This window comes from Oratosquilla oratoria, chromosome 32 (genome assembly GCF_046742065.1).
Source record: "Oratosquilla oratoria isolate Oo_2021 chromosome 32, ASM4674206v1, whole genome shotgun sequence".
Classification (NCBI taxonomy): domain Eukaryota; kingdom Metazoa; phylum Arthropoda; class Malacostraca; order Stomatopoda; family Squillidae; genus Oratosquilla; species Oratosquilla oratoria.
In genome coordinates this window covers 27,882,225-27,910,055 of record NC_134808.1, presented here as the reverse complement: position 1 = coordinate 27,910,055, position 27,831 = coordinate 27,882,225, and the positions used below count along the sequence as shown (strand labels likewise).

Sequence of the window (27,831 nt, the reverse complement as noted above, 5' to 3'; positions counted from 1 at the left end):
ACACAACCATCCTCTACTCACCACTATCCCCTGCCTTCTCCCTTCCTTGCTCAAAAGCCCCCGTCACCCTATCCCTCCATCTCATCCTCATTTGTCCCTTCAAGTTCCCTCCATCCACCTCTGCTTTCCAAACTTCTTTGGCAAAACTTTCTTTACTCATTTATCCCAATAATTATTGGGATGGTGCAGTAAGTAGGAAATGCAATTACTTGCAATTTAAAACATCGAAACATGGGACAATATTGTCCCATGTTTCGATGTTTACATGAATCAATGCCACATACATGAACAGAGCACATGTGAATGAAGCACTGACGGAACTAGACAAACAGGCAACAGTAAACGTGCTGGACTGTAAGTGCAGTGCCGGCAACTGTGTGCATGCTGGACCATGAAATACTGTGCGACAGTGATGTGCCTTCATGGACACGCAGTGGTGCAAACAAAGGGGGGCCTCTCATCCTGCTTCACCCTGCCTGCCATGAGTGCAACCCCAGCTGACTCAAACAAGCCATGACCATCCACCATAGGAACTGATACAACACCTCTGCTCCCTCACTGCAGGAGGTAGCAACCAACTGCCGCCCACACGAAGCACCGATGGTGACAGTCTCGGACGTCAAGTAGGACCTGCACGCATGTGCCCTCTCTGCCATCTCCCTTTCTACCTCTGCTCTCCTACTCACCTTTCCACTTCTCACTATCCAACCTTGTAACCCCTACCATAAATTCACAGACATTTCATCTCAAACACATTTAAACTTCTCAACCTCTCTTAAATTCCAAGTTTCCACCCCAAATAGTGCCACAGATGCAATCACCCCTTTACATAATCTTTTCTTTGGACCCATTCCCATATGCCTATTTCTCATGACACTTTTCAATCTCTCAAGACATTTACTTGCTTCTCTCAATCTACAGTTTACTCACACCCTCAGTCCTCCATTTCCTGCCACATGTGACCCCAAATACTTAACAATCCATATCCTCCAGCTTCCCTCCTTTAAGACTTACTTCCAATTTATATCAATGCTGACATGATTATTATATTTTGTTATTGTCTGAAAAAAATTCATTAAACATCAATGGACAAATTTGTTTACATTTGAGACAACAGTATACAATTATACACATATCTGTGCAATCCCATTTATGTACAATTCATCTAACTGTAGTCACACCTGAATAAAACTCAAATTCTCCTATGGTAAACACTAGTCTACAAACAATTATGTGCTGTTGTCACAAATGATTACACTCTTTGTCATTTGATTTTGATGAAGTTTTGTCTTCAGGCAATGGTAACAACTAAAATGAAACGAGAAAACATTTGAACAATAATCATGTAGGAATTTGTATAAAATAACATACATACCGAGTCAGTCTTCCATTTATGACCATGCTATTCGTATTTCCCTATCCAGACCACCCATGTCTTTTAAATGTCTACTCCCTCCAGCTCCATCATTATTGTTTATTTTCACTATCTCTCACACAACTAAGTAAATACACAGTCTCTCTCTCTCTCTTATGTATGCCTATACAACACTAAATGTACCTTACCGGTCTTTGGATGTGAACTGGGCGGTCTAAGAGTATGGACACTCTCTGAGACTTAGAGTTGAATGTGGAGGGTGAGCCTGTGATGGAGGGATCTTTCATTCGTGCTTCTGCTCTAGCTCTTTTGGCACTCCCTGGGCTTGAACTATTCAACCGTTTTCTACTAGAATCCTGTAAGGAGAAAATAGATTATCTACATAAATTCTACTTTCTAATGAAATTTTGTTTTCATAGGAAAAACGGAGTATTTTGACAAATTCAAACTAAGACTGACTAATGCCTACTTTTTTGTCCTTTTTATTCTTTGGCGTTGAATCTGGAGTGTGATTCAGGTCATTTACTGTACTGTCAGGCACCTGGCAGAAATATTCACACTTATATTAGTCTTTCAGCTATATGGGGATGCTTAAAGTGCCTAAAATTTATTATAAATTTCTTTCTACGTGCTGAGATGCACCTCTACACAAAAACAGTATTTCTGTATGAAAATACAAGTTCATGACCTACTTTTAATATACTGCCACTAAAGTACTTAACATTTTGACATGAATGGTAAATTATTTATGGAACAAAACTTGACTATAAAACTAGTAAAGAAACTTACTGAAACATTATTTTCGATAACAAATTTTTCAATTGCCTCAACTGCTTCTTTGAAAGGACCTGTCTTGTTGGCATTGATAAGACGATCTTTATATGCAAAATAAGGTTTCATATTGGCCACTTCTATCCAAGCACTGGAAAATAAAGAAAGAAAAACGTTACTCAAGAATGTACCACACATATGACTTGAAATATCTTAAAACAAAGGTAAAATGAATATCAGACAATCAAGGATTATTGCCTGGGTATGAGAAATAAGTTTCCTTAACCCTTTCACGGTGTTGTAGAACTGGTTGTTGGTTTCATCTGTCACCAAGTAATTTACTTTTGCTGAGAGAAATCCTGTCCACAGTAGAGGGGATAAACAATTTGAATCTATTTTCATCAACAATTTCAGTCATTTAATGTAGATGCTAACAGACAATCTTACTCATTTGTAATTGATAGAAAGGCATTACAATGTGACACATGAAGAAAAATGAAGGACAAGACATTACAAAATATATGTATAAGGAATAATCAAGGCATAAACACTGCACAGATGTGTGAACAAGAAATACATCCTAATTGCTCAAAAGTTGATTCTTTAGTGATCCAGTTTTTATGGTGTAGATCCCGCTTTAGGAACTAAGTGATGTTCCTATAGACCAAATCACTCGGCATTAATTTATGTTGGGTGATTTGTCTGCTCTCAAAAATAAACACTGATCACTTTCCCATTCATGAAACTCTCCTAAACTACCTCTATAACTACACCACATCAGTGTATTTCCTCACCACACACACAAAAAAAAAGTCCATTCTGTGCTCGGCCCTACATCCTTTTGTCCTTGCAGGTGTAACCTATTTCAGTCTCTCTCATGGCACACATTCAATAACAGAGGAGTTAAATCTATTTCAATTAACCACTTCTGTACAGGATTGCAACCGTCCCTTTGTTCTTAGTGCAACCGTGCTTTTCGTTCACCTCTGGCACCCTAGCCTACTTTAATTTGTTTCCCTGTGTATGTGTGTGTGTGAGGAGAGAGAGAGAGAGAGAAAGAAAGAGAGAGAGAGAGAGAGAGAGAGAGAGAGAGAGAGAGAGAGAGAGAGAGAGAGAGAGAGAGAGAGAGAGAGAGAGAGAGAGAGAGAGAGAGAGAGAGAGGGGGTAGAGGATAGAGAGGGGGAGGGAGGGAGGGAGAGAGAGAGGAGAGAGAGAGAGAGAGAGAGAGAGAGAGAGGAGAGCGAGGGAGAGGGAGAGAGAGAGAGAGAGAGAGAGAGAGAGATGGGGGATATAGTGAGAGGGATAGAGATAGGAAGAGATAGAGGTCGAGAAAGGGAGGAGAAAGACACACACACACAGAGAGAGAGAGAGAGAGAGAGAGAGAGAGAGAGAGAGAGAGAGAGAGAGAGAGAGAGAGAGAGAGAGAGAGAGAGAGAGAGAGAGAGAGAGAGGGGGGGGTAGAGGGCAAGAGAGAAAGGAGAAAGACAGAAAGAGAGAGAGAGAGAGAGGGGGGATAGAGATAGGGAGAGATAGAGAGGGCGAGAGAGGAATGAGAAAAATACACACACACACAGAGGGAGGGAAGGAGGGAGAGAGAAAGAGAGAGAAACCGACCTTCTCAGCCACTCGGTCTCTCTCTCTCTCTCTCTCTTCCAACACCCACAACAAAGGGATTTTTGGGCGGTCATCCACACAGCCTGACCCACAAGGGAGCACAGGCTGCTCTCCCTTCTGAGCTACTCATCACTAGGGTGGAAAATCAAACCTAACTAGATGTAGACCATTGGAGGGTATGTATCAACATTGTGTATGTGTGTGTGTATCCTTTTCTTATTTTGTGCATTACCGAAGGAGTTCATGACAGGAAATCCTCAGCAACGATCGGGACCGTCACCTTACTCTATATGCGTCCTTGGACTTCCGAGTCCCCAGTTGCTGAGGGATCCGGAAGGGGGGGACAGCGTTATAACAGGCGCGATTGAAACTGATCCACTAGTGGGGACAATGCGCGCGCGCGCGCGCACACACACAATGAAGTAATAAACGAGATATGATCATTGGGGAATAAGGTCAGCCTCTCATGCACGTAACTCCCTTACAATATAGTGCAATTAGGTAAACACAGATACAGTGAATTTACCTATTTTTGATGTGCGTGCGTGTCAGCGCGCGCGCGCGCGAGAGAGAGAGAGAGAGAGAGAGAGGGGGGGAGGGGGGCTATAGCTATCCCACAAACGCATACCCTTGGGAACTTGCGGTGGGCCAGTGAGCGACCGCGAAAAGGCAGCCGCCACTCGGACCCCGCCCGCCATGTTACGAGGCACTGAACATAAGAAGGAGACTGCAAGAGACCATAAGGCCCGTTACATACCGGTGTATGTTACTTGGCAACGCGACTTAGGGAGAGTGATGCGCGGCTTGGCTTGTGCCATTTATTCTGGTTAAGATACGTGTGCGTCGGCCTAGGGACGGACGTGGTGTGGTCCCCCGGTGGAAAACCGACCGCGAAGGCCTAGTGACGCGCTACAGTACAGAGGTCAGACTGACTGACTGACGGAATGACCGGCCTGCCCGCTCGGAGCCGGCATTATACATATACATACATACACACACACACACACACACACCAGGGGCTGACCCGACGCGTGATCAGACGCGACTTAACTGCGGTGACCCTTTCTGGCCTTTCCGATCATCGAGTCAGATCAACTACCATACAACTCTACCATGCATAAACTTGCACTTACAAGCATGCTTGTGGGGTACATGTACATCACAGGCATACACTAGGCAGTTCCATTTCCATGACCACTTGTCATCCCCATCCATAAAATTATTTAACCTTCCCTTAAAACAACCGATAGTTTCAGCCCTCGCTACATGGTTACTAATTATTGTCTATTCCATTCGTTAACCACTCTATTGGTAAGCAAGTTTTTGCCCCAATTTCCTTCTCAAATCTAAATTTGATTGATCTAAACCCAATACTACGAGTCTTGCCATTACAGCCTTAATATGATGACCTTGTTTGCATCACGAACATAATCCCCTGGAACAAGAGGATCACATATGGCTCATGAGTAACCAAAGGAGGTTATCACACTGGGCTTCCACGGGCTTCTCCAACGCCGACAGTCGATTTAGATTAAAAACAACCTCGGTTTCAATATTCTATTTTTCAAATTATCTTTCCGTAATAGCTGAATGAGATTGCAAACCTATACGAATGTTCGACATACTGTTTAAATGTTCTAAAAGAAGTTTAGATTTCTGTAATCAAAATAATATTCTAATTATTCAAATGGAGGACAATCACCGTTCTCGTTTATCGCCAGGGGGATTAAAACTTACTATAAAACGTTAAATCAACGTTTAAAAAAGGTCAACTATGTTACGTAAACGTTTAAAAATCGCAAAATATATTCTTTGATGCCCGCTGACTGAGCCGGTTAATGCGTCGCTCCATGCGGCGGAGGTCGAGGAGACAGCGGTTCGAACCCTGCCACCGGCGAGTTGCACCAAGGGCATGGTTCATTCAATCTCACGATACATTGTCCTCTGTAAGGGGCACCGTCCTAGCCTCCTGATAGGGGTTTCGTGATGATGAATCGATGTTCATCCAAGTATGGATATTGTATAGTCGCCAAACGATTTTATTCAGTTAAAGGCCCTCACCGCCCTGTGAAGAAAGGGTGACCTTTCCGCCACCCGGAGGTGCTACGGAAACCAATTCAATCGCTAGACGGGGATAAGAACAACATAGAAAAGTTCCACCCGGTTTGCAAGGATTTCATCGAGTGAGAGAGGGGGAGGGGGGAGAATGTTAATGGTGTGAAAAGATGGTTAATAAATAAGGCATTCACATCATCGACGACCCCACCGTCCCCTCCCACTCCCCTTCCCTTCCCAGGTCAAACCCGTTGACCCAATCATCACCAATCGATGACGAGCACCGCATCGTTCCAATCACGACTCGTTTCCTTTGGGATTGGGAGGTCCGTGCCAATCAGTCAATAAGGTCCTTCGGGTGTGCGATCAATAGTGTTCAATCTTCCACCCGATTGGGGGGGGGGGTCGTCTCCATGTGTTCCAACAATCCAAGTCTTGTGCGAAACATTGCGATGCGCCATAGGTTAGACGGTGCAGCGGTCAGAGTCAACACTTACCACACGGGAGGTCCGAGATCGCGCCCTACACTGGGCTCGAAAGCTTCATTGACACTGAAAGCCATTATTGTCTTCAATGAGAAATGAGGTGTGTGTGTGTGTGTGTGTGTGTGTGTGTGTGTGTGTGTGTGTGTGTGTGTGTGTGTGTGTGTGTGTGCGAGTCAGCATTACCCATAGATCGGCTTATACAAGAGTTCTGAGCTCTCATCCGAGAGGGTAATAGCTGTCAAGTACGTGATCCAAGATCACTGACTCACGTGAATGTGTGTGAGCGCGTCTCGACGATTAATAAAAAAGTAAATGAAATCGAATTCTGCCGAAGGCCTTCTCTATATTCACACACATGTACACACGCGCGCGCGCACACACACACACACACACACGCATGAGCTCTCTTCCAGGAAGGATATAGCTGTCGACCACGAGTCCAACATGTGATCCAAGACAATGGTGATTCACACACAGGATTCCACTCACACCTGCTTCACATTGGATAGATTGTCAACGGCGAATTCGAATGGCTACAAGAGGACTTCGATTACAGAGTTCTAGACTTCCCTAGGACCATTCCAACAATGTGTCTAACACTCGTGTAGACTTCTCTAGTCCGTCATTTAACTTCTTGGTATACGAAACAATGGTTATCTGACATCTGGATATTCGAAAAACGAAACTGTAGCCAAAGTCGTTCCTACACATGCGAATTCACAACAGTCGACGATAATCAGCCCAGTGTGAAGAGGTCGGCCGGGGGGCCCATCCCGTGCTCATGTAAGGGGCCGCACAAGGGGACTGGAGGGGACCGGTGGGGAGTGGGGGGAATAGGACCAGCAGGCGTGCGTGCGTACGTGCGCGCGCGCGCGCGTGTGTGTGTCAATCTACTGTATGTACACACTGTATTCATTTTTTTTGTGGCCTATATCATACCTTCAGAGATCTCTAGAAATAAAAATCCATGCAATAAAACGAAATAAACAAAACAGTTATATCTACATTAAATGACATGGATCAAATACAATTATGCCTGAAAAACAACAACAATTTGCTCATTCCTGAATGAAAAAATCTCGAAGAAAACACACACACACCCTTTGTAAACATAACATTTATCAGTACAGCACCTCCCACCCCTCTAGACTAAGGCTTGGTTTAGAACCATTGATCGGGCGCTTGGGGATGATTTAATCCCTTCCACCTCTATTGACGGCCTGTGCCACTTCGCTGGGCCAAAGGGAACCCCCCCCTCCTCCTCCTCCCACGGAAGGGGTTAAGGTCAATATGAAGGGCAAACCACGGCTGGGAAGGGAGGAGGGGGAAAGGAATTGGAGTCTGTGGAGGAAGAGGTGTGGGACAGAAATGTGGCCAGGCAGTGTCGCTGGAAAGTGGATGAGGAGGAAGAAGTGGGTGGAGAGGAAGTGGAAGATGAAGAAGAGGTGGGTGGAGGGGAAGTGCAAGATCAAGAAGTGGATGATGAAGAAGAGGGTGAAGATGAAGTGGAAGATGAGGAAGAGGAGGGTGGGGAGGAGTGGAAGATGGAGAGGAGGGTAGGTAGGAAGTGGAAGATGAAGAGGAGGGTGAGGAAGAGGAGGGTGAGGAAGTGGAAGATCAAGAGGTTAGTGGAGAGGAAGTGCAAGATCAAGAAGAGGAGGATGGGGAGGAAGTGAATGACGAAGAAGAGGAGGGTAAGGATGAAGTGGAGGTTGAAATGGAAGATGAGGAAGAGGAGAGTGGGGAGGAAGTGGAAGAGGAGAGAGGGGAGGAAGTGGAAGAGGAGAGTGGGGAGGAAGAGGAGGGTGGGGAGGATGTGGAAGAGGAGGGTGGGGAGGAAATGGAAGGTGAGAAAGGTGGGTGGTAAGTGAAAAATGAGGAAGAGGAGGGTGGGAAAGAAGTGGAAGATGAGGAAGAGGAGGGTGGGGAAGAAGTTGAAGTGAGGAAGAGGTGGGGAGGAAGTGAGGGTAAGAACTTGGCTGGGGGGAGGGGGAGTGCCGGGTAGTAAGTGGTAGATGAGAGGGGTGGGGAGAGGAAAAACAGTATGCAAATCGAGAGAGAGAGAGAGAGAGAGAGAGAGAGAGAGAGAGAGAGAGAGAGAGAAAGAGAGAGAGAGCGCTTAGCTGTAACCGAGGCCTCCACCTTTGCCCTGTATCCTCAAATAGCCTGGGCACGTGGCAGTCACCCTTGATACTATAACAATGCAGAGATGAGGGATGGGGAGGGGGGTTGCACATGAGATGGTGAAGTTGGGTGGAGAGAGGGCGAGAGGGGGAAAGAGTACGGGGAAGGGATAGGTGGGAGGGGGAGCATGGGGTGAGATGTTATGTTGACAACCAAATGCACTGGCTACAGGATCAACGCACGAAGGAAAGAGAAGGTGGAGGAGGGAGAAGGTGGAGGAGGAGGGGGAACTAGGAGGGAAAAGGGAATGGAGAAGAGGGAGGCTTGGAGTGGAGGGAAGGTGTAGAGATCAGGGAGGGAGGGAGGGAACGGCAACGAGGGAAGACGGGATGACAGGGAAGAGGGGCAAGGGAGGAGAGTATGGGTAAGAAGGGAAAAGGGAAGAGAGGGGAAAGCTGAGGGGAAAAGGGAGGCGAGGGTGAGAAAAGTGATAATGAAGAAGAAATGGGAGAAATGAAGCGGCTTGAGGGAGAGGGGAAAGGAGGGGAAGTGTGGGGAGGAAGATGGATGTATGGCGAGGAGTTTGGAGGATGAGGGAGGTGGAGGATAGGGGTGGACGGGTGAGAGGAGTGGAGGAGGAGGAGGAGGAGGAGGACAGAGGTGTGTAAGGGTGCGGCATTGAAAGAGGAGTGTGTGTGGAAGGCAGCAACTGTGGATGGAGTCAGGTGGAGTGTAAGAACTGAATACATGTGTGTGTGTGTGTGTGTGTGTGTGTGTGTGTGTGTGTGTGTGTATTGTGTGTGTGTGTGTGTGTGTGTGTGTGTGTGTGTGTGTGTAATGTGTGTGTGTGTGTGTGTGTGTGTGTGTGTGTGTGTGTGTGTGTGTGTGTGTATGTGTGTGTGTGTGTGCGTGTGTACACATGTGAATGATTGACAGAAGAGAAACCAAGAGTGAAAATGATCGAGACAATTGGAGACCCGAGTCCGCAAAGCAATATGGAAATATGAAAACCAACAACATTAATAATAATAATAATAATAATAATAATAGTAATAATCTATATACCAAGAGCTTCCCCCCCTTATACGGCAGATGCAGGAACCCGTCATCCATGAGAAGCTGAGACGGGAGGGGTGGGAATAGGTACATGTCTCTTAGCTACCTCAATAAAAATAATAATAAAAATAAAATAAAATCACATTTATCAATAAAAGGGGAAACGAACAACAGCACACAATAGCCTCTCCTCAGGGCGCTGCTCGGTGCTGAAGAATCAATATACTGTCCTACATCCTGATCCTTAGTCCAACCCACCCGGTATGGTCATCAACTGCTGAGCTATTTTGTTGACAACTTTACTCCGTTGGGGTGATCCGAACCCGGGTCCAACGGCAAAACAAAAGAAAACAGAGCCCCATAATAATAATAATAACAAATAAAAATAAATAATTAAATAAAGTGGGGTGGGTATTCCACGCTGATAATGCTATTATAGATGAAATGTCGCGTTACCGCAAAAGGCAATCTACTGTATCTTTATTTCGTTTCGTTTCTATTTGTACCCAATTTATTTGTGCCAATACATTAATAATGATAATGATAATAGTAATAATGACAATACAAATATATGGATGTAATGGTTGAGTCTTATATAGCCAAACGAGATAGATGAGAAGGGGGGGGTGGAGTGGGAAGGAGCGGGGGAGATTGGGGGGTACGGGGGGCAGATGGGAATGAAAGAGGAGGGGGTGGGGGAAGAATGGGGGAAAAGGGGAAGATAGATGGGTGGGGGAGGAGATATAGACGGGAAGAATAGTGAAAACAGGGAAAAATTGAGAGAAAATGGGGGAGGAGTGGAGAGGAAGGGAGGAGAGATGTGGGGGAGTGGGAGGGGGAGAGGAACGAAGGAGGAAAAGGATAGGAGGAAGGGGAGAGGGGGGAAGAATGGGGACGAACAGCTGTTAAGGACACAATAATGGGGAGGAGGCAGCTGGGAGGGTTGTGGAAGAGGAGCATGAGGAATGCAAGATGTAAGATCAGAGCAAAAAAATGGGGAACGGGGGGGTTAGCTGGCGGGGGGGAGGGGAGAATGTGAAGGACAAGACTGCGCTGGGAGTGGTAAGGGAGGGGTGAGGGAGGGGAGGGAGGGAGGGGTGAGGGAGGGGAGGGGAGGGAGGGAGGGGAGGGGTGTGTGTGAAGAGGCACATGAATGGGAAAAGACTTTTGTAGGATCAACTCCCTCGTTACAATGGTACGTCCTTTGCTGATTAGAATAGTAGTTGACCGTAAAAAATTATTAATAATATAATAATAATAACAATAATAAAAATTAGTGACAAGTCGATGGGTAAGAAAAATAAAATAATAATAAATAATAAAAATAAAATAAATTAATAAACAAAAAAGGTAATTAACGAGGAAAAAAGCACAAGAAAGAGGAGAGTGCCATGAAGGATGCCTGACGGCGAGTAAAGGGCGAGATATTGCCTTGTTCACACTAGCGGTATAAACCGCGCGGAAACTGCAGAGGTACCACATAGTCAAGGAAAAACTGCACTGTTGTGTGTGAACGCCTCCACCGACTTCCAGTGTAATTAAACCGCGGCGGTACCGCAAAGTCCTGGAAAAAATGCGCTGTGTGTGAACGCTTCCTTTGACTTACACTGTAATTAAACCGCGGCGGTACCGCTTAGTCAAAAGAAAATGCGCTGTTGTGTGTGAAGCCTCAACTGGCTTACACTGTAATTAAGCCACGGCGGTACCGCATAGCCAACGAAAAAAATATGCGCTGTTGCGTGAATGCCGCCATTGGCTTACACTGTCATCAACCCGCGGCGGTTGAAACTGCTAGTGTGAACAGGGCCTGAAGAGACTGTGGTATGGAGTAAAGAACTGGGGGTGGGGGGGGGCAGAAGCGTTATGGGGGGAAATATTAGAAGGTAACTGGGGTGGAAGGAAGAATGAGGGGGAACAGGATGAAGGGGGGGGATGGGAGTGTGTGTGGGGGGGGAGGGAAGGAAATGAGACAGGAAGTGGTAGCTGGAAGTGTGTGTATTTATGTATATACGTATATGTGTACGCGTGTGTGTGTATGTGTGTGTAATAAGGGTAATGTGGTGGAGATTGGTACGAGAGGGAGAGAGCCTAATTATTACGATGAAACCATAACAATGCAACACGAGACCGCTGAGGTAAATAAGGAAGAGGAGGAACAAGAGGTGGGGGGAAGAGGAGGAGAAAGAGGAGATGGAGGGGGACGAGGAGGAGGAGAAAGAGGAGATGGAGGGGGACGAGGAGGAGGGAGAAGAGGAGGAGGGAGAAGAGGAGGAGGAGGGGAAAGAGGAAGGGGAGGAGGAGGGAGAAGGGGAGGAGGAGGGAGAAGGGGAGGAGAAGGGGAGGAGGAGGGAGAAGGGGAGGAGGAGGGAGAAGGGGAGGAGGAGAGAGAAGGGGAGGAGGAGGGAGAAGGGGAGGAGGAGGGAGAAGGGGAGGAGGAGGGAGAAGGGGAGGAGGAGGGGGAGGACGAGGAGGAGAAAGAGGAAGGGGAGGACGAGGAGGGGGGAGAGGAAGGGGAGGACTAGGAGGTGGAGAAAGAGGAGGGGGAAGAGGGGGTACAGGAAAAACAGGGGGGAGAGGAGAAAGAGAAGGAAAATGAAGAGGAGGTAAATGAGGAAGAGGGAGTGAAGAAGGAAGAGGAGGAAGAGAAGGTACAAGAAGAAGAGAAGGAAGAGAGTAGGTAAGGGAGGAAGAGAATGTAAAGGGGGAAGAAGAGGAGGGGAAGAGGAGGAGAAGGAAAAGGAGGAAGAAGAGCACGAAGAGGAGAAACACGATAATCCACTGGATCCTTTTTACCCAATCATCAGTTACATCTTAGATAAATTGTTGACGAAAAAGAAATAAACAAACAAAAATAATAATCCTTAGCATGAAAACTTTCTGGCAAGTAAGAACTTTCGGGAAAGAAATAAAAAAGAAAGAAGAAGAAATCATCGGCCCCTCTCCCTCGCCCACAGTCGGAAGTAATAAAACACAATCAACAAGGCTTTAGCGCAACCAATTTCCATTCCAGTAAACCTGAAGTACTACACGTTATTAAGGAAGCTTACAAAGCTGCCAATAACAATAACCAAGCGAGTTAAATGAAATGTTCTAACACATCGGTAAGCTGAACTATAGAATCCACTTTCGGAAAAAAAAAGAATGATGTACAGTACGTATATTACGATAACTGTCTGTGATCCTCTTCAGCGTAGTTATACATATGGGACGACCGACCGAGATTTCTTCCTGGCGCGAATCCTAACCCCCTCCCCCATCTGACCACGTAAAATCAGTCCCTCAGCTAGGGAGAGGGAAAAAAAAAAAAAGGTCACAATGCTGGCTTGGCGGACCGAATGGAGGGGAAGGTTGGGGAGGGGGTCGAGAGCAGGAGAGTTGGAATGGGGATGGAGGAGGAATTTTATGGAGGAAAGAAAGGAAGGAAGAGAGATGGGGAGAGGAAAGGAGGAAGGAAAAGAGAAGGGGGAGAGGAAAGGAGGAGGAGGAGGAGAAGGAGGAGGAGGAGGAGGAGGACAAGAGAAGGTAAAACGACTCCCAATAATACAAAACCCTCCAAATCAGCCAGCTGATCCCACAGACCTTACAATCCTTACAAGATGATCCTCCCATATCACTCCGAGGCAATGGACGGCGGAACAGAGGGAGGTCCTACTGTGTAAAACTGACGTCCCAGGCCAACTCCCCGCCGGGAGAGGTTGGCTTCCTGGTCGTCAGGCTCCTCTAAAGGGGATGACGCAAGCTTCGGGTTCTCCAGGGCACTTCCGCTGAATGATACCCCTGAAGGAGGTATGGTTCTTTTAAAGGGGATACTGCAGCATGATTCCTCTGAAGGGGACACTGCAGCACGATTCCTCTGAAGGGGACAATGCAGCATGATTAAGTGGATGCTGCAGCATGATTAAGTGGATGCTGCACCATGACTCCTCTGAAGAAGATATTGCATGATTCTTCTGAAGGGTATACTGTGGCACGATTCCTATGAAGGGCACATTGCAGCACGATTCCTCTAAAGGGGACACTGCAGCATGATTCCTCTGAAGGGAACACTGCAGCATGATTAATCTCAAGTGGATGCTGCACCATAACTCCTCTGAAGAAGATATTGCATGATTCTTCTGAAGGGTATATTGTGGCACGATTCCTATGAAGGGGACATTGCAGCACGATTCCTCTAAAGGGGATACTGCAGCATGATTCATCTGAAGGGGATACTGCAGCATGATTCCTCTGAAGGGGATACTGCAGCATGATTCCTCTGAAGGGGATACTGCAGCATGATTCCTCTGAAGGGGATACTGCAGCATGATTCCTCTGAAGGGGATACTGCAGCATGATTCTCTGAAGGGGATACTGCAGCATGATTCTCTGAAGGGGATACTGCAGCATGATTCCTCTGAAGGGGATACTGCAGCATGATTCTCTGAAGGGGATACTGCAGCATGATTCCTCTGAAGGGGATACTGCAACATGATTCCTCTGATGGGGATACTGCAGCATGATTCCTCTGAAGGGGATACTGCAGCATGATTCTCTGAAGGGGATACTGCATGATTCCTCTGAAGGGGACACTGCAGCATGATTATTCTCAAGTGGATGCTACACCATAACTCCTCTGAAAAAGATATTGCATGATTCTTCTGAAGGGTATACTGTGGCACGATTCCTATGAAGGGCACATCGCAGCACGATTCCTCTAAAGGGGATACTGCAGCATGATTCTTCTGAAGGGTACACTGCAGCATTATTCCTCTCAAGTGGATGCTGCATGATTCTTCTGAAGGGTACACTGCAGCATTATTCCTCTCAAGTGGATGCTGCATGATTCCTCTGAAGGGGATGGTACAGCATTATTCCTCTGAAGGGGATGCTACAGCATTATTCCTCTGAAGGGGATGCTACAGCGTGAATCCTTTGAAGGGGATACTGCAGCATGATTCAAATGAAGGGGATACTGCAGCATGATTCCTCACGAGGGATACTGCGGCATGATTCCTCTAAAGAGGATGTGACATGGCTCCTCTAAAGGGGATGTTCCAATGACGAAGAAACTAAAGCTCTTCTGAAGCGAAAATGTCCAGTTTCCTTCGCAGGGGACACTAGAGACCCTTTAAAGGTGACAGATCCCTCGAAGGGGGCACGAGAGATCCTTCAAAGGTGACATTAGATATCCTTTGAAGGGGACACGAGATTCTTTGAAGGGGACACGAGATCCTTCGAAGGGGATACTAGAGATCCTTCGACGGGGACACTAGGGGTCCTTCGCAGAGGACAATAGAGATCCTTCGAAGGGGACTAAGATATCCTTCGAAGAGGGACACTAGGGATCCTTCGAAGGGGACAAGAGATCCTTCGACAGGGACACTAGCGATCCTTCGCAGGGGACACTAGAGATCCTTCAAAGGTGACACTAGAGATCCTTCAAAGGTGACACTAGAGATCCCTCGAAGGGGAAACTAGATCTTTCGAAGGGGACACGAGATCTTTCGAAGGGGACAGCAGTGATCTTTCGAAGGGGACAGTAGAGATCCTTCGAAGGGGACACTAGAGATCCTTCGTAGGGGACATCGCAAGGCTCATCCCAAAACTTTTTTCCCCGTGGTTTGCGGGGCTCGTAGTACCCGCCCGGACATCAACCTTACAGGTGATCCAGAACAGTTCATAAACATGAAGGTAGGAGACGGTGTCCAGGATGGTCCTCTTCAGTGAAGAGGCTGATGTAGTGTGATGCTCAGGTCACCTCAGGTCACCTCAAGCCAGAGGTGAACAGCAGTTGGGGGGTCATTAAGGGTCATTTACACGGTAAAACCCGGTTTGTCAAGCAATTGTTTGAAGTGATGTTTGATCGTGTGAATGGGGTATTTGGTTGTCAAACATGTTTGTCAAACGCGTTTGACAACCAAATACCCCATTCACACGATCAAACATCACTTCAAACACTTGTTTTAACAAACCGGATTTGACTGTGTAAATGGCCCTTCACTCAGAGCGGGGGGTGCCCTTCCTAACATCAGCGCCGTGGTCAGGATTCGAACAGACACTCGAAAACCCCCAAGACTTCGTTTCATTTCAAGAAAGCATCGCTGGCATGGTCACACACATTGAGGCCCTGTTCACACTAGCGGTTTGAACCGCAGCGGTTCAATTACAGTGCATGCCAATGGAAGCGTTCACACACAACCGGGCAGCATTTCCCTGACTTTGTGGTTTCCGCGCGGTTCAAACCGCTAGTGTGAACAGGGCCTAACACACGCACTTTTAAAACCTCAAGCTCTGGCAAACAAGTCTTCCGACACCTCAAAGGAGAATTTTTCCTCTTCTTCTATCTTATCCGGCGCATTGGGTTAAAAGTCAGATAGAAATATTTTACGAGTATAACTAACGAATTTCATAAAGTACTACTTCCATAGGCCCTGTTCACACTATCGGCTTCAACCGCCGCGGTTCAATTACACTTTAAGTCAATGAGGCATTCACACACATCCGCGCACCCCTTAAAGATTTCTCGGGATTGTTCATTACAAAACAAATTGTTAACGTGCATCCTACCCCTCCCCCTCCTCCTGACCCGACCTCACGTCATCTGAGGTCAGGTCACCAAGAGAGAGGGCAGTGGTATTTACTCCATTCCTAGTTCCTTTTGCTTTGTAAGAGGTTGCTATTTAAAGATAACATCCTCCTCCCACTTTGTAGTACAGAGGAGGATTGCAGTTAGCAATCGAAATACAAAGACCCGCGCATTCAGCTTTCTTTTGTTTCGACTGTGGTGTTATTTGTGATTGTGTGTATGTGTGTGTATGTGTGTGTGTGTGTGTGTGTGTGTGTGTGTGTGTGTGCATTATATATATTATTATATATATATATATTATATATATACAGTATATATATATATATATATATATGCTAATAAAAACACTGGTAATTTTTGTTCAATTATGCAAGTGACCACTGGGAAGCAAAAATTAATGAGGGTAAATATGAATTATACGAAAGCGCTTTGCTTCGTTTCCTCTTTCCCTGTGGTCACTCTTGCATGTGTGTGTGTGTGTGTGTGTGTGTGTGTGTGTGTGTGTGTGTGTGTGTGTGTGTAATTATATATATATACATATATTATATACATATATATATACATATATATATATATTATATATATACGAGTATATATATATATATATATATGTGTGTGTGTGTGTGTGTGTATAGGTCTTTCCAGGCGAGGTGTCACTTTTTTAGCATTTCTCTACATCTGAATAAAATCACCTGACGGCACGACGCCCACAACAGAGACCGGCGCCTCGGGGGTATTTCGAGGACGCGACCGAGCCTGGACTGACTTGTAGGAGGTACTTCAACCGGCGAGTTCGGGGATGGCTCTACGAAGTCCAACCAGAGGCCTTATCTACATCTCAGTTACAAAGGAAAGGGTTCATGTCATTTGCTCTTCGCGAAATAATAAAACAAATAAAATAAAAATAAAATAATACAAGACAAAAATGTGTGTGTGTGTGTGTGTGTGTGTGTGTGTGTGTGTGTGTGTGTGTGTGTGTGTGTGTGTGTGTGTGTGTGTGTGTGTGTGCGTGAGATCCACAACGGGTGACCGTAAACGAATGAATCAAAGTGAACGAAAGTTAGTGCAAAAGTGCGCGAGCGATGTAGCGTACAGCACACACACACATATAACAGGCGACGAGAACGAGAGTTGGTAACATTGGCGAGGGACGGCGAAGGGAGCGGGAGGGGGGGAGGAGGAGGAGGAGGAGGTGCACCAGAAGGATAAGGAATGGGAGAGATGTGGGACATGGGAGTGATATCGACACACACACACATAGGAAGGAAGGGGGGAGAGAGAGGGGGAGGGAGAGAGAGGGGGGAGAGAAAGAGAGGGAGGAGAGAAAGAGAGGAGGGAGAGAGAGAGGACGAGAGAGAGAGGGAGGGTGAGTGGAGAGAGGGAGAAAGAGTGGGAGGGAGGGAGTGGAGAGAGGGAGAAAGAGTGGAGGGAGGGAAGGAGGGAAAAAGATAAAAAGAGTGGAGGGAGGGAGATAGAAAGGGAAGGAGGGAGGGAAGGAGGGAAGAGGAGAGAAAGAGTGGAGGGAGGGAGATAGAAAGTGAGGGACGGAGGGAGACAGAAAGGGAGGGAGGGAGGGAGAGAGAAAGGGAAGGAGGGAGAGTGAGTGGAGGGAGGGAGAGGGGTAAATAAGAACACAATAGCATGGCTTACTCAAGGCGCGATGTTGCTTAAGCCAAGCACCGTTGAAGGAAGGCCGCCTGACTGTACAACACATGGGCTTTTTACGAGATCCCCCAACACTCTATTAAACAAAGTTTATAGCATGGACGTAACCAACCCTCGTCTTGAGGTCTTCCTGGGTACCTGAAACCAGTGTTTACGTTTCTAAACAAATTCTCCCCTTCCCCCTCCACGGAAAGCAATGTAGCGACAAACGTGTGATGAAACGTTTGCATATTGAGTTTGATGATGATGATGATGATGATGGAATTATCTGCACTACTTTAAACCTAAGCGCAAAGTTTGACGTAGGCGGCACAGGTGACGCAGCACAGGGCAAAAGCAGACGTCCTGTATCTGAACTGAAGTACAGTAAGAACTCTCTCACCTGAAATGCTGAGGTGGTACATCTAGATCTAGACGCATTTCAAGTGAGAAAGAAGTTCAAAATGCATTTCAATTCAGCGACAGGAAGTATGCCTTTGCTCTCTGTGCTGCGTCACCTGTGTCCCCTGCGTCTCAATTTGCGTTTAGTCTTACACTGCTTGTAGCCCACTTCTTCCCACGATATGACTCATCTCCTGACTAAGTCGACTTTTGTCAGCCCAAAGAGACCTTTATACATTTTATTCTGGTGAACACCATCCTACTCTATTCAACCCATGACAGACTCCAACGCTGTGGGAACTCCTAGAAGGAGTGCGAGACTTGAACTCGTCCCCATAATTTCCCCCGAAACGACGTCTTTCCCTAAGCGCGACTTCAGCACCCTCGGACAACGAACGAAGAACTTGTATTTCTGACAGAAGTCGATGATCCTTGTCGCTGATGCGCGGACGCGGTGGAAGAGGAAGAGGAAGAGGAAGAGGAAGAGGAAGAGAAAGAGGAAAAGGAAGAGAAAGATGGCGACGAGGGGAAAAAAAGGACGAGGAGGAAATGGAGGAGGAAGTGGACGAGGAAGAGGAAGACGAGAAAGGACTGCGTGACGGAGAAAGGGGGCTGGACGGGGAGAGGAAGGAGACGAGGGCAGGGATGGGGAGGGACAGTATGGAGTGGGAGGGAGAATAGGGAGAGGGAGGAGAGGAAAAGGCGGCGGAGGGAAGGAGGGGAGGACAGAAGAGGATGAGGGCAAGGAAAGTAAGAGAAAGAGAGAGAGAAGGGAGAATGCGAGGAGAGAAGCGAGGAGTGATAGAAGAAAGAAGAGAGAGGGGGAGAGAGCGAGAAAGGGAGAGAGAGCGAGAGAGAGAGAATGGTGAGAGAGAGGAGTGAGGGAGAGGGAGAGAACATGAAGGGAAGAGAGGGAAAAGCGGCTGAGGGGAAGAAGGGGGAGAGAAGAAAGGGTGAGGGGAAGGAAGACATGAAAGGGGAAGGAGGGAGAAAAAATGTAAATAAAATCAAATAAAACAAAGTAAAATAAATTTACCGTTCCATGAAAACAAACTATATAGGTATGAAATTAAATCCTATTTCATAATAGAGCATCCAATTTGTCTAAACATTTAAAATGCAGAAAAAAAAACTTACGGGGAGGGGAGGGGCGGAAGGAGAGCCATAAACATTCATCCTCCTCAACCTGCCCCCCCAAGCCCTCCCCACCATGGGGAGAAAGGTGGATAGGGGCTACTCGACCCATATATGCCACTCAGAAAGAGGCGGCCAATTAGGAAGACACGGGGTGGGGAAGAGAATGGGGAGGTGGAGAGGAGGGGCAAAGGTGGGGAAGAGGGATGAGGTGGGGAAGAGGGATGAAGTGGGGGAGAGGGAAGAGGCGGAGAGGAGGGAGAGATGGAGAAGACAAAGGGTGGGGTGGAGAAAGGGGAAGTAGGAAGGAAGGCGGCAAAGGAGGGGAAGAGGTGGTAAAGAGGGGAGAGGTGGGGAAGAGGGAAGAGGCGGAGGACAGAAACAGGTGGAGAAGGGGTAATAGGTGGAAGAAGAAAGAAATGGAGAGAACATAAGAATGAAGGAGACTGCAAGAGACCATAAGGCCTACACTAGGAAGTTACACGTCCATTACCACCTATCAACCCCATCCATAAAGTTGTCTAACCTTTTCTTAAAACAACCAATAGTTTCAGCGCTAACTACATGGTTACTAAGTCTATTCCATTTGTTGACCACTCTATTGGTAAACCAGTTCTTGTTTATATACTTCTTAAATCTAAATTTGTCGAAATTAAATCCATTACAGCAAACCCTGTATCGTTGTCTTAATATGATGACCTTACCTGTATCACCCTTGTTAAAACCCTTAACCCATTTGAACACCTCTATTAGATCACCTCGTACTGCGTTTTTCCAGAGTGTAAATTAAGATTCCTAAGCCTGTCCTCGTTAGACAAATTTCTGAGTCCATGTATCCTTTTGGTCATTCTCCTCTGTACCGATTCTAGTGAATTGATATCCATTCTATAGGACGGAGACCAAAACTGTACCGCATAGTCATGGATGGGTCTAACGCCAGATAGAGTTTGATGGAGAAAGCAAAGGTGGGGAAGAGGGAAGAGATAGAGAGGGAAGGAATGGAGGAGAAGGTAAAGGTAGAGAAGAGGTAATAGGTGGGGCAAGAAGGAAGAAATAGAAGAGAAGAGAAGACAGGGAGAAGGCAAAGCTGGGGAAGAGATGGAAAGGAGCGAAGACATGGGGGAGAAGGCAGATGTGGGAAAGAGGGGAGAGAGGGGAAAGAGGGAAGAGAAGGGAAAGAGGGAAGAGAAGGGAAAGAGGGAGGAGAGGGAAAAGAAGAGAGGGGAAAGAGGGAAGAGAGGGGGAAATGTGAAGAGAGGGGGGAAATGGGAAGAGAAGGGAAGTGGGAAGAGAGGGGAAGTGGGAAGAGAGGGGAAGTGGGAAGAGAGGGGAAGTGGGAAGAGAGGGGAAGTGGGAAGAGAGGGGAAGTGGGAAGAGTGGGGAGAGGGAAGAAAGGGGAAAGAGTGGAAAGAGGGAAGAGATGATATATGGGATGGGGAAGTGGGAAGAGAGGGGAGAGGGAAGAAAGGGGAAAGAGAGAAGAGATGATATATGGGATGGGGAAGAGAATGGGGAGGTGGGAGAGAAGGAAGAGGTAAAGAGGAGGGAAAAGAATGAAAAATGAATATATGGGGAAGACGTGTGGAAAGAGAAGATTAACAAAGGACGGGTGAAGGACAATAGAAACTGGGAAGAATAGGATAGGGTGGGAGGGTCTCCCTAGGGACTCAGGGAAAAGGGGATTATGAAGGGAAATTGATGGGAAGAAGGGAGTGGGGTGTTGGGAAGGGAACGTTTGGTATTGGGGAATTCACCCATGTGTGCGTACGTGTATGTGCAAACACACACACACACACACACACACACAAAGTCTGCAATTCCGACGAGAAATTGATGCATTTCGAACTCTGAATCCCCAGCTCAATTCCTGCCTTCAGTATCACTAACAGTATCACCACAGGAACAGACACACCAATCGAAACGGTAGTAATAGGTGAATGCGTAATCACACTGGGGGGCTTCCACGAGCTTCACCATCGCCGACAGTCATTGGAGTAAAAACGACTTCGGTTACAATATTCAAAATTTCAAAGCTCCAAATATATATAAATAAGAACATAAGAACATAAGAAATAAAGGAGACTGCAAAAGACCATAAGGCCTACACTAGGCAGCTCCGTATCCATCACTACCTGTCATCCCCATCCATAAAGTTGTCTAATCGTTTTTTAAAACAACTGATAGTTTCAGCGCTTACTACATGGTTACTAAGTTTATTCCATTCATCGACCACCCTATTAGTAAACCAATTCTTGCCTATTTCCTTCTTAAATCTAAATTTGTCCAGTTTGTACCCATTACTGCGAGTCCTGCCCTGTTGTTTTATTATGATGACCTTGTTTGCATCACCCTTGTTATAGCCTTTGATCCACTTGAACACTTCTATTAGATCACCCCGCACTCTGCGTCTTTCCAGAGAGTGTAAGTTTAGGTGCCTAAGCCTCTCTTCGTAAGGCAAATTTCCGAGTCCTTGTATCATTTTGGTCATTCTTCTCTGTACTGATTCTAATGAATTTACGTCCATTCTGTAGGATGGAGACCAAAACTGTGCCGCATAGTCAAGGATGGGTCTAACTATCGCTAGGTAGAGTTTAATAATTACCTCTGCACTTCTATTCGTTACCGTCCTAGCAATGAAGCCTAATGCGCTGTTAGCTTTATTTCTGGCGCTAATACACTGCTTCCTGGTTTTAAGGTCCGGACTCACCAGAACTCCCAAGTCCCTCTCGCACTCAGATTTTTCTAAAAACGTGTTATCTAAGTTGTATCTATTTTCGGGGTTGTGTAGCCCTACGTTTAACACGCTACACTTAGAGATATTGAAGTTCATTTGCCACTTCACCGACCATGTTAACAGCTTATTAAGGTCATCCTGCAGAATCTGGGCGTCGTCTCCTGACCTAATTAGGCGTCCTATTTTAGTGTCGTCCGCAAACTTACTAACATCACTATTTAACCCTTCGTCCAAGTCGTTTATGTACATAATGAACAACAAGGGACCCAAAACCGAGCCCTGGGGAACCCCGCTAGTAACATTGCCCCACCTAGATTTTATTCCATTTATGGTGACCCGTTGCTATCTGTTACTAATCCAAGCTCTAATCCAATCTAACACTATTCCACATATGCCATATATATATATAGATATATATATATATATATATATATATATATTCTATATATGTACAACACTGAATGGGTCCCAGTGATTAGAGATACATTTTAACAACCACAATGCACTTTAATTCTAAGCCATCAAAGGCCAGCATGCTTGAAATTGAAATGTGGTACTACCCAGGACTCGAACCGGGTATCCTCATGACAAGTGCGACAGTGACTTTCCAACTAGGCCATCAAGATATATATATATATATATATATATATATATATATATATATATATATCAAAGCTGAATGATGAACTAAGATATTGTAAACCTACACGACTGTTAGACATACTGTTCTAATGTTCTAAGAAAAGTCTAGATGTCTGTAAGAGAAGTCATACTCTAGTTATTCAAATGGAGGTTGGAGGTAGGATGATGTCGGAGGAAAACAGCCCAGGGTGATAACCCCTAAAGTCGAAGCACGAGGACAGGAAACCGTGTGTGTGTGTGTGTGTGTGTGTGTGTGTGTGTGTGTGTGTGTGTGTGTGTGTGTATGTGTGTGTGTTAGTGCACACGTTTACTTGTATACAGGAAAGAAGCTACACTCGCTGGATCCCGTCCCCCTACTCTTTAATTTGTTAGACCGAGCCTCAAGGTCATACACGTACGTGTGTATGTGTGTGTGTGTGTGTGTGTGTGTGTGTGTGTGTGTGTGTGTGTGTGTGTGTGTGTGTGTGTGCAAGTAAACAAAGCAGGGCATGCCTTATGATCCACGATACCCAACGGGGGACGAGGAGGAAAGGTGAAAGAGGAGGAGGAGGAGGAGGAGGAGGAGGAGGAGGAGGAGGAAGAGGTGGAAGTAAACATATTGACAAGAGGAAAAAAATAAGAAACGGGAGAGTAGAGGGAGGAGTTAAGTTGGAAGGAAAGGAAGGAATGGGAGGGGTGAAGGGAAAGGAGGAAAGGGAGGAGTGAAAGGAAGTGATGGATGGAGGATAGGAAGGGGAGAAGGAAAGGAAGAGCTGGAGGAAACGAAGGGGTGAAGGAAAGGGAGGGATAGAGGGATGGGAGGGGTGAAGAGGGTGGATGAAGGGAAGGGTGAAGTGACGGGGTGAAGGGAAGGGAAGGGAAGGGGATGAAGGAATGGAGGCGGAAAGTGAAGTGCGGGAGTCAGGAAGGAGTGGAGGGATGGAGGGGGAAGGAGTGGAGGGATGGAGGGAGGAAGGAGTGGAGGGAAGGAGGGGGAAGGAGTGGAGGCGGGGAGGGGAGAGGGACCGAAGGGAGGGGAGAGGGACCGAAGGGAGGGGAAGAAGGGCAACAGGAGACCCAGGTGGTGATGGGGAAGGAAATGTCTAAGAATGACACAGAAGCGATAGAGAGGGTGGTTTGTATCAAGACGACCAGGAAGTGGAGGAGGAGGAGGAGGAGGAGGAGGAGGATGAGGAGGAGACGGGGAGTGGATGAGAAGTAAGCAGAGTAGGAACTTGTGGAGGTGGTGATGTAACTAGAGGTGGAAGAAGAGGGGGAGAAAGAGGGGGGAGCAGGAAGATGAAGAGGAGGGGAGGAGGAGGGAGGAAGAGGAGAGGGAAGATGAGGGGGGTGAGGAGGTGGAAGAGGTGGGGGCGAGGAAGAAGAAGAGGGGAGAGGAGGGAGTGGAAGAGGAGGTGGAGGAAGGTTTTGAGAGAGAACAGGTGGAAGAGGACGAGGGGCGAGGAGGAAGAGGAGGAAGAGGCGGGGGAGGAGGAAGAGGCGGGGGAGAGGGAGGATGAGGAAGAGGAGGGAGGTGGAAGAAGAGGAGAGGGAAGAGGAGGAGGAAAAAGAAGAGGAAGAAGGGGTAGGAGGAAAGGAAGAAGAGGAAGAGGAGGTGTGGAGGGCAGTATGAAGGAGAGCGAATGTTACTGATATTCAGAAAATGGGAGGGTGAGGTCTACAAAGAAAACGAGGAAGAGGAAGAGGGAAAAGGAAAAAAAAATTGAGAGCGAGGTCGAGGGAAGCGGAGGAGGAGGAAGAAGAGGGGAAGGGGGAAGAAGTGGAGAAGAAGTGGGGAAGGGGGAAGAAGAGGGGAAGAAGAGGGGAAGAAGAGGGGAAGGGGGAAGAAGAGGGGAAGGGGGAAGAAGAGGGGAAGGGGGAAGAAGTGGGGAAGGGGGAAGAAGAGGGGGAGAAAGAGGAGGAGGAGGAGGTAAGGAAGGAGGAAGAAAAGGGGAAGGATGAAGAAGAGGGGAAGGGGGAGAAAAAGGAGGAGAGGAAGGAGGAAGAAAAGGGGAAGGAGGATGAAGAGGGGAAGGGGGAAGAAGAGGGGAAGGGGGAGGAGGAGGAGGAGGAGGTAAGGAAGGAAGAAGAAAAGGGCAAGGAGGAAGAAGAGGAGAAGGGGGAGAAAGAGGAGGAGAGGAAGGAGGAGGAAGAGGGGAAAGTGGGAGAAAGAGGGGAAAGTGGGAGAAAGAGGGGAAAGTGGGAGAAAGAGGAGGAGGCAAGGAAGGAGGAAAAAAAGGGAAAGGGGGAAGAAGAAGGGAAGGAGAAAGTTGGGGTAAAGGAGGAAGAAGAGGTATGGAAGGAGGAAGAGGGGAGGGAGAAGGAAGAGGGGAGGGAGGAGGAAGAGGGGAGGGAGGAAGAGAGGAAGGAGGAGGCAGGGCATTGTACTTCATGGCCGTTCACCATCGCTTCTATCCTTGGAGGATAATCCTCATGCCCAAACAGGAGAACCCATGGGGGAGGTAAAGGCGAGATACATGGAGCATAGGAACAAGGGCAGACAACAAATACATTTGGCATTCTTAAGTGGGGGTTAATCTCCAGCTCTTAAGGGGTTTGGATCCTTTCTAATGACGTTGGATCCCTCTTAAAGGGGTTGGGTCCCTCTTAAAGGGGTTGGGTCCCTCTTAAAGGGGTTGGGTCCCTCTTAGAGGGTTTGGATCCCTCTTAAAGGGTTTGGATCCCTCTTAAAGGGGTTGGATCCCTCTTAAAGGGGTTGGGTCCCTCTTAAAGGGTTTGGATCCCTCTTAAAGGGGTTGGATGCCTCTTAAAGGGTTTGGATCCCTCTTAAAGGGGTTGGGTCCCTCTTAAAGGGTTTGGATCCCTCTTAAAGGGGTTGGATTCTTTTTACAGGATTCGGATCCTTTAAGAGGAATGCAACCCCATTAAAAAAAAATCTAAACCCTTTAAGAATGATCTTATCCCATTTTACAACCCAATCCCCTTAAAGAATGTGTGGATCTGGTCCACAGGGGTGTCAACAGTCCCTAAGGTAATGGGGGAGAGGAGGATAAGGAAAATAAGATAGAGAGAGAGAGAAAGAGAGAAAGAGAGAGAGAGAGAGAGAGAGAGAGAGAGAGAGAGAGAGAGAACACATACTTGATGGAAGTAATGAGACATTAATTTTTTTTCTTTCTTTTTAAAGATTGTGAGAAAAGCAAAGACAGGCAAAACATGACAGACAAATGGGATGAGCAGCATAAGAGAACGTATTGCGGATTAGGAGAACCTGCAACGAGACGGAAATGAACCAGAGGAAGAAATGATGACGAACCACCCTGAAGATAAGGACCAATGTGGTGGGCCCATCAGTGTGTACAAAAGAAGATTTCCAAACAGGTTTTCACATTCCTTCTGTAGCTTCCACCAACAACTGAAGATCATTTAACGTATGAACCCTTCACGGACACGTCTAAAAATGTCAGTTTCCCAAGAGACAGAAATATGTCAGAAAATTTGCACAATTCACGGGGTAGCTCTGCTTTAAGTGCAGGTAACTAAGCTAGGATAAGCCAGTATATACCAAAGGCTCTTTCTGCTTAAAAGAACTGTGATAAGGACAATCTAAAAACTGCTGGACATGACCAACCTGCACTAGAAATGAGTGGAAAAGAGTTTGTAACAAAATTATTGTTTGAATTGCTCAAAAACTCTTAATCTTGTATTACCTTAAATCAGAGAATATTTTTCTTTCAGCTAAAATGGCAGGAGTAAGAGAGAGAAGGAGAGGAAGAGAGAAAGAGAGAAAGGAATAAGAAGTGAATGAGTGGGGAATGAGAGATGAGAGAGGAGAGGAGAGAGAGGAGAGGAAAGAGAAATGAGAGACGTAAATGAGAGTGGACAGTGAAAGATGAGAATGGGAGAGAGGTGCGAGAGGAGAGAGAGAGGAGAGAGGGGAGCAAGAGGAGGAAGGGGGAAGAGTGTGTATGTGGTTTTTTTTTATGTATGGTATAATTTTTGTTGTTGCTGAATGGCAAAATCTTTGAGATGGGGATTATCTAGCCCTTCTCTCTCTCTCTCTGTGATTCACCATGGTCTTGGATCACATGTTGGATTCATGATCGATAGTTATTTCCCTCCTGGAAGAGAGCTTAGAGCTCATATATGACCGATCTAAGGGTAATGCTGTGACCTAACATGCACACACCCCTAACTCCCCACCCACAAGAGTTGTGGTAATGGCTAGCAGTACAGTGACTGAAATTATTTCAGCCCTAGGCAGGATTCGAACCCAGACCGCCATAGTGGTGGCCACAGATGCTACTATTGCACCATGCGAGGTAGGTAGGTAGGTTAGGTTAGGTTAGGTTAGGTGGTGTGTGTGTGAGAGTGAGAGTGAGAGTGAGAGTGAGAGAGAGAGAGAGAGAGAGAGAGAGAGAGAGAGAGAGAGAGAGAGAGAGAGGAGAGAGAGAGAGAGAGAGAGAGAGAGGAGAGAGAGAGAGGAGAGAGAGAGAGAGGAGAGAGAGAGAGGAGAGAGAGAGAGGAGAGAGAGAGAGAGGAGAGAGAGAGAGGAGAGAGAGAGAGGAGAGAGGAGAGAGAGAGAGAGAGAGAGAGAGAGAGAGAGAGCGCGCGCCTCCAACCACTTACGAGAGAGGATGAGGCCTTTTCATTTTAGTCAAGTGGAGCCTTGCTTCAGTGACCCATAGCCCTGAGAGGACCATAGGAAATAGAGTAAAGAGTGTTATCAAAAACAGAGAGAGGCAATAGTGTTGTAATCAAAGACCCAGAGAGGGTGAAAAGGGGAAATAGACCCATTAAGATGTGGAATTAAAAGGAGTCAAGAAATAAAAGTATGAATGAATAATATATCACATGATGTATGACACTACTAATCAATCCCTAAAGTGCAATTAGTATATTCCTAAATTCTTCAACATGACAGCACACATATATCTGAGTAGTATCTACAGAGGCTGGACCTAACTGATAAGGCTGTTGAGGCATTATCTGTAAATTATGGCACTACAATGATGTTGCATTGTGGTCTTTACAAACTACACTCCAGCATGATATAAATTCCAGTTTACCTGGGAAATAAATAACCCATATTTAACCTTTATGTGGTAAGGATTCATTCCTTTTAGCTGAGCAAGATAATCTGCCCAGTCATAAAATCTATACAAGTGTTCAGAAACAACTGCAGCTGTTAAAGAGTTCATTGCAATTATCAACTCTTAAACAGAATGGGTTTCCACCAAGCCAAATACAATAGGTGATGATGATGATATGGTTTATCATCACAAACTCCCCC

General features: G+C 46.5%; 1 protein-coding gene across 2 annotated transcripts in view; it reads right to left on the bottom strand.

The window, feature by feature from the left end:
* Positions 1 to 27,831, bottom strand: part of Ndf (Nucleosome-destabilizing factor) — a 132,862-nt gene that overhangs the window by 74,712 nt on the left and 30,319 nt on the right. Inside the window, exons 4-6 of one of the 2 annotated variants that reach the window (XM_076213891.1) lie at positions 2,165 to 2,297; positions 1,845 to 1,916; positions 1,564 to 1,731 (exon numbers count right to left, since the gene is read on the bottom strand). In XM_076213891.1, the coding sequence (XP_076070006.1) occupies positions 1,564 to 1,731; positions 1,845 to 1,916; positions 2,165 to 2,297 (373 nt within the window). The remainder of the gene's footprint in view (positions 1 to 1,563; positions 1,732 to 1,844; positions 1,917 to 2,164; positions 2,298 to 27,831) is intronic. The other variant, XM_076213892.1, reaches the window with a different exon arrangement.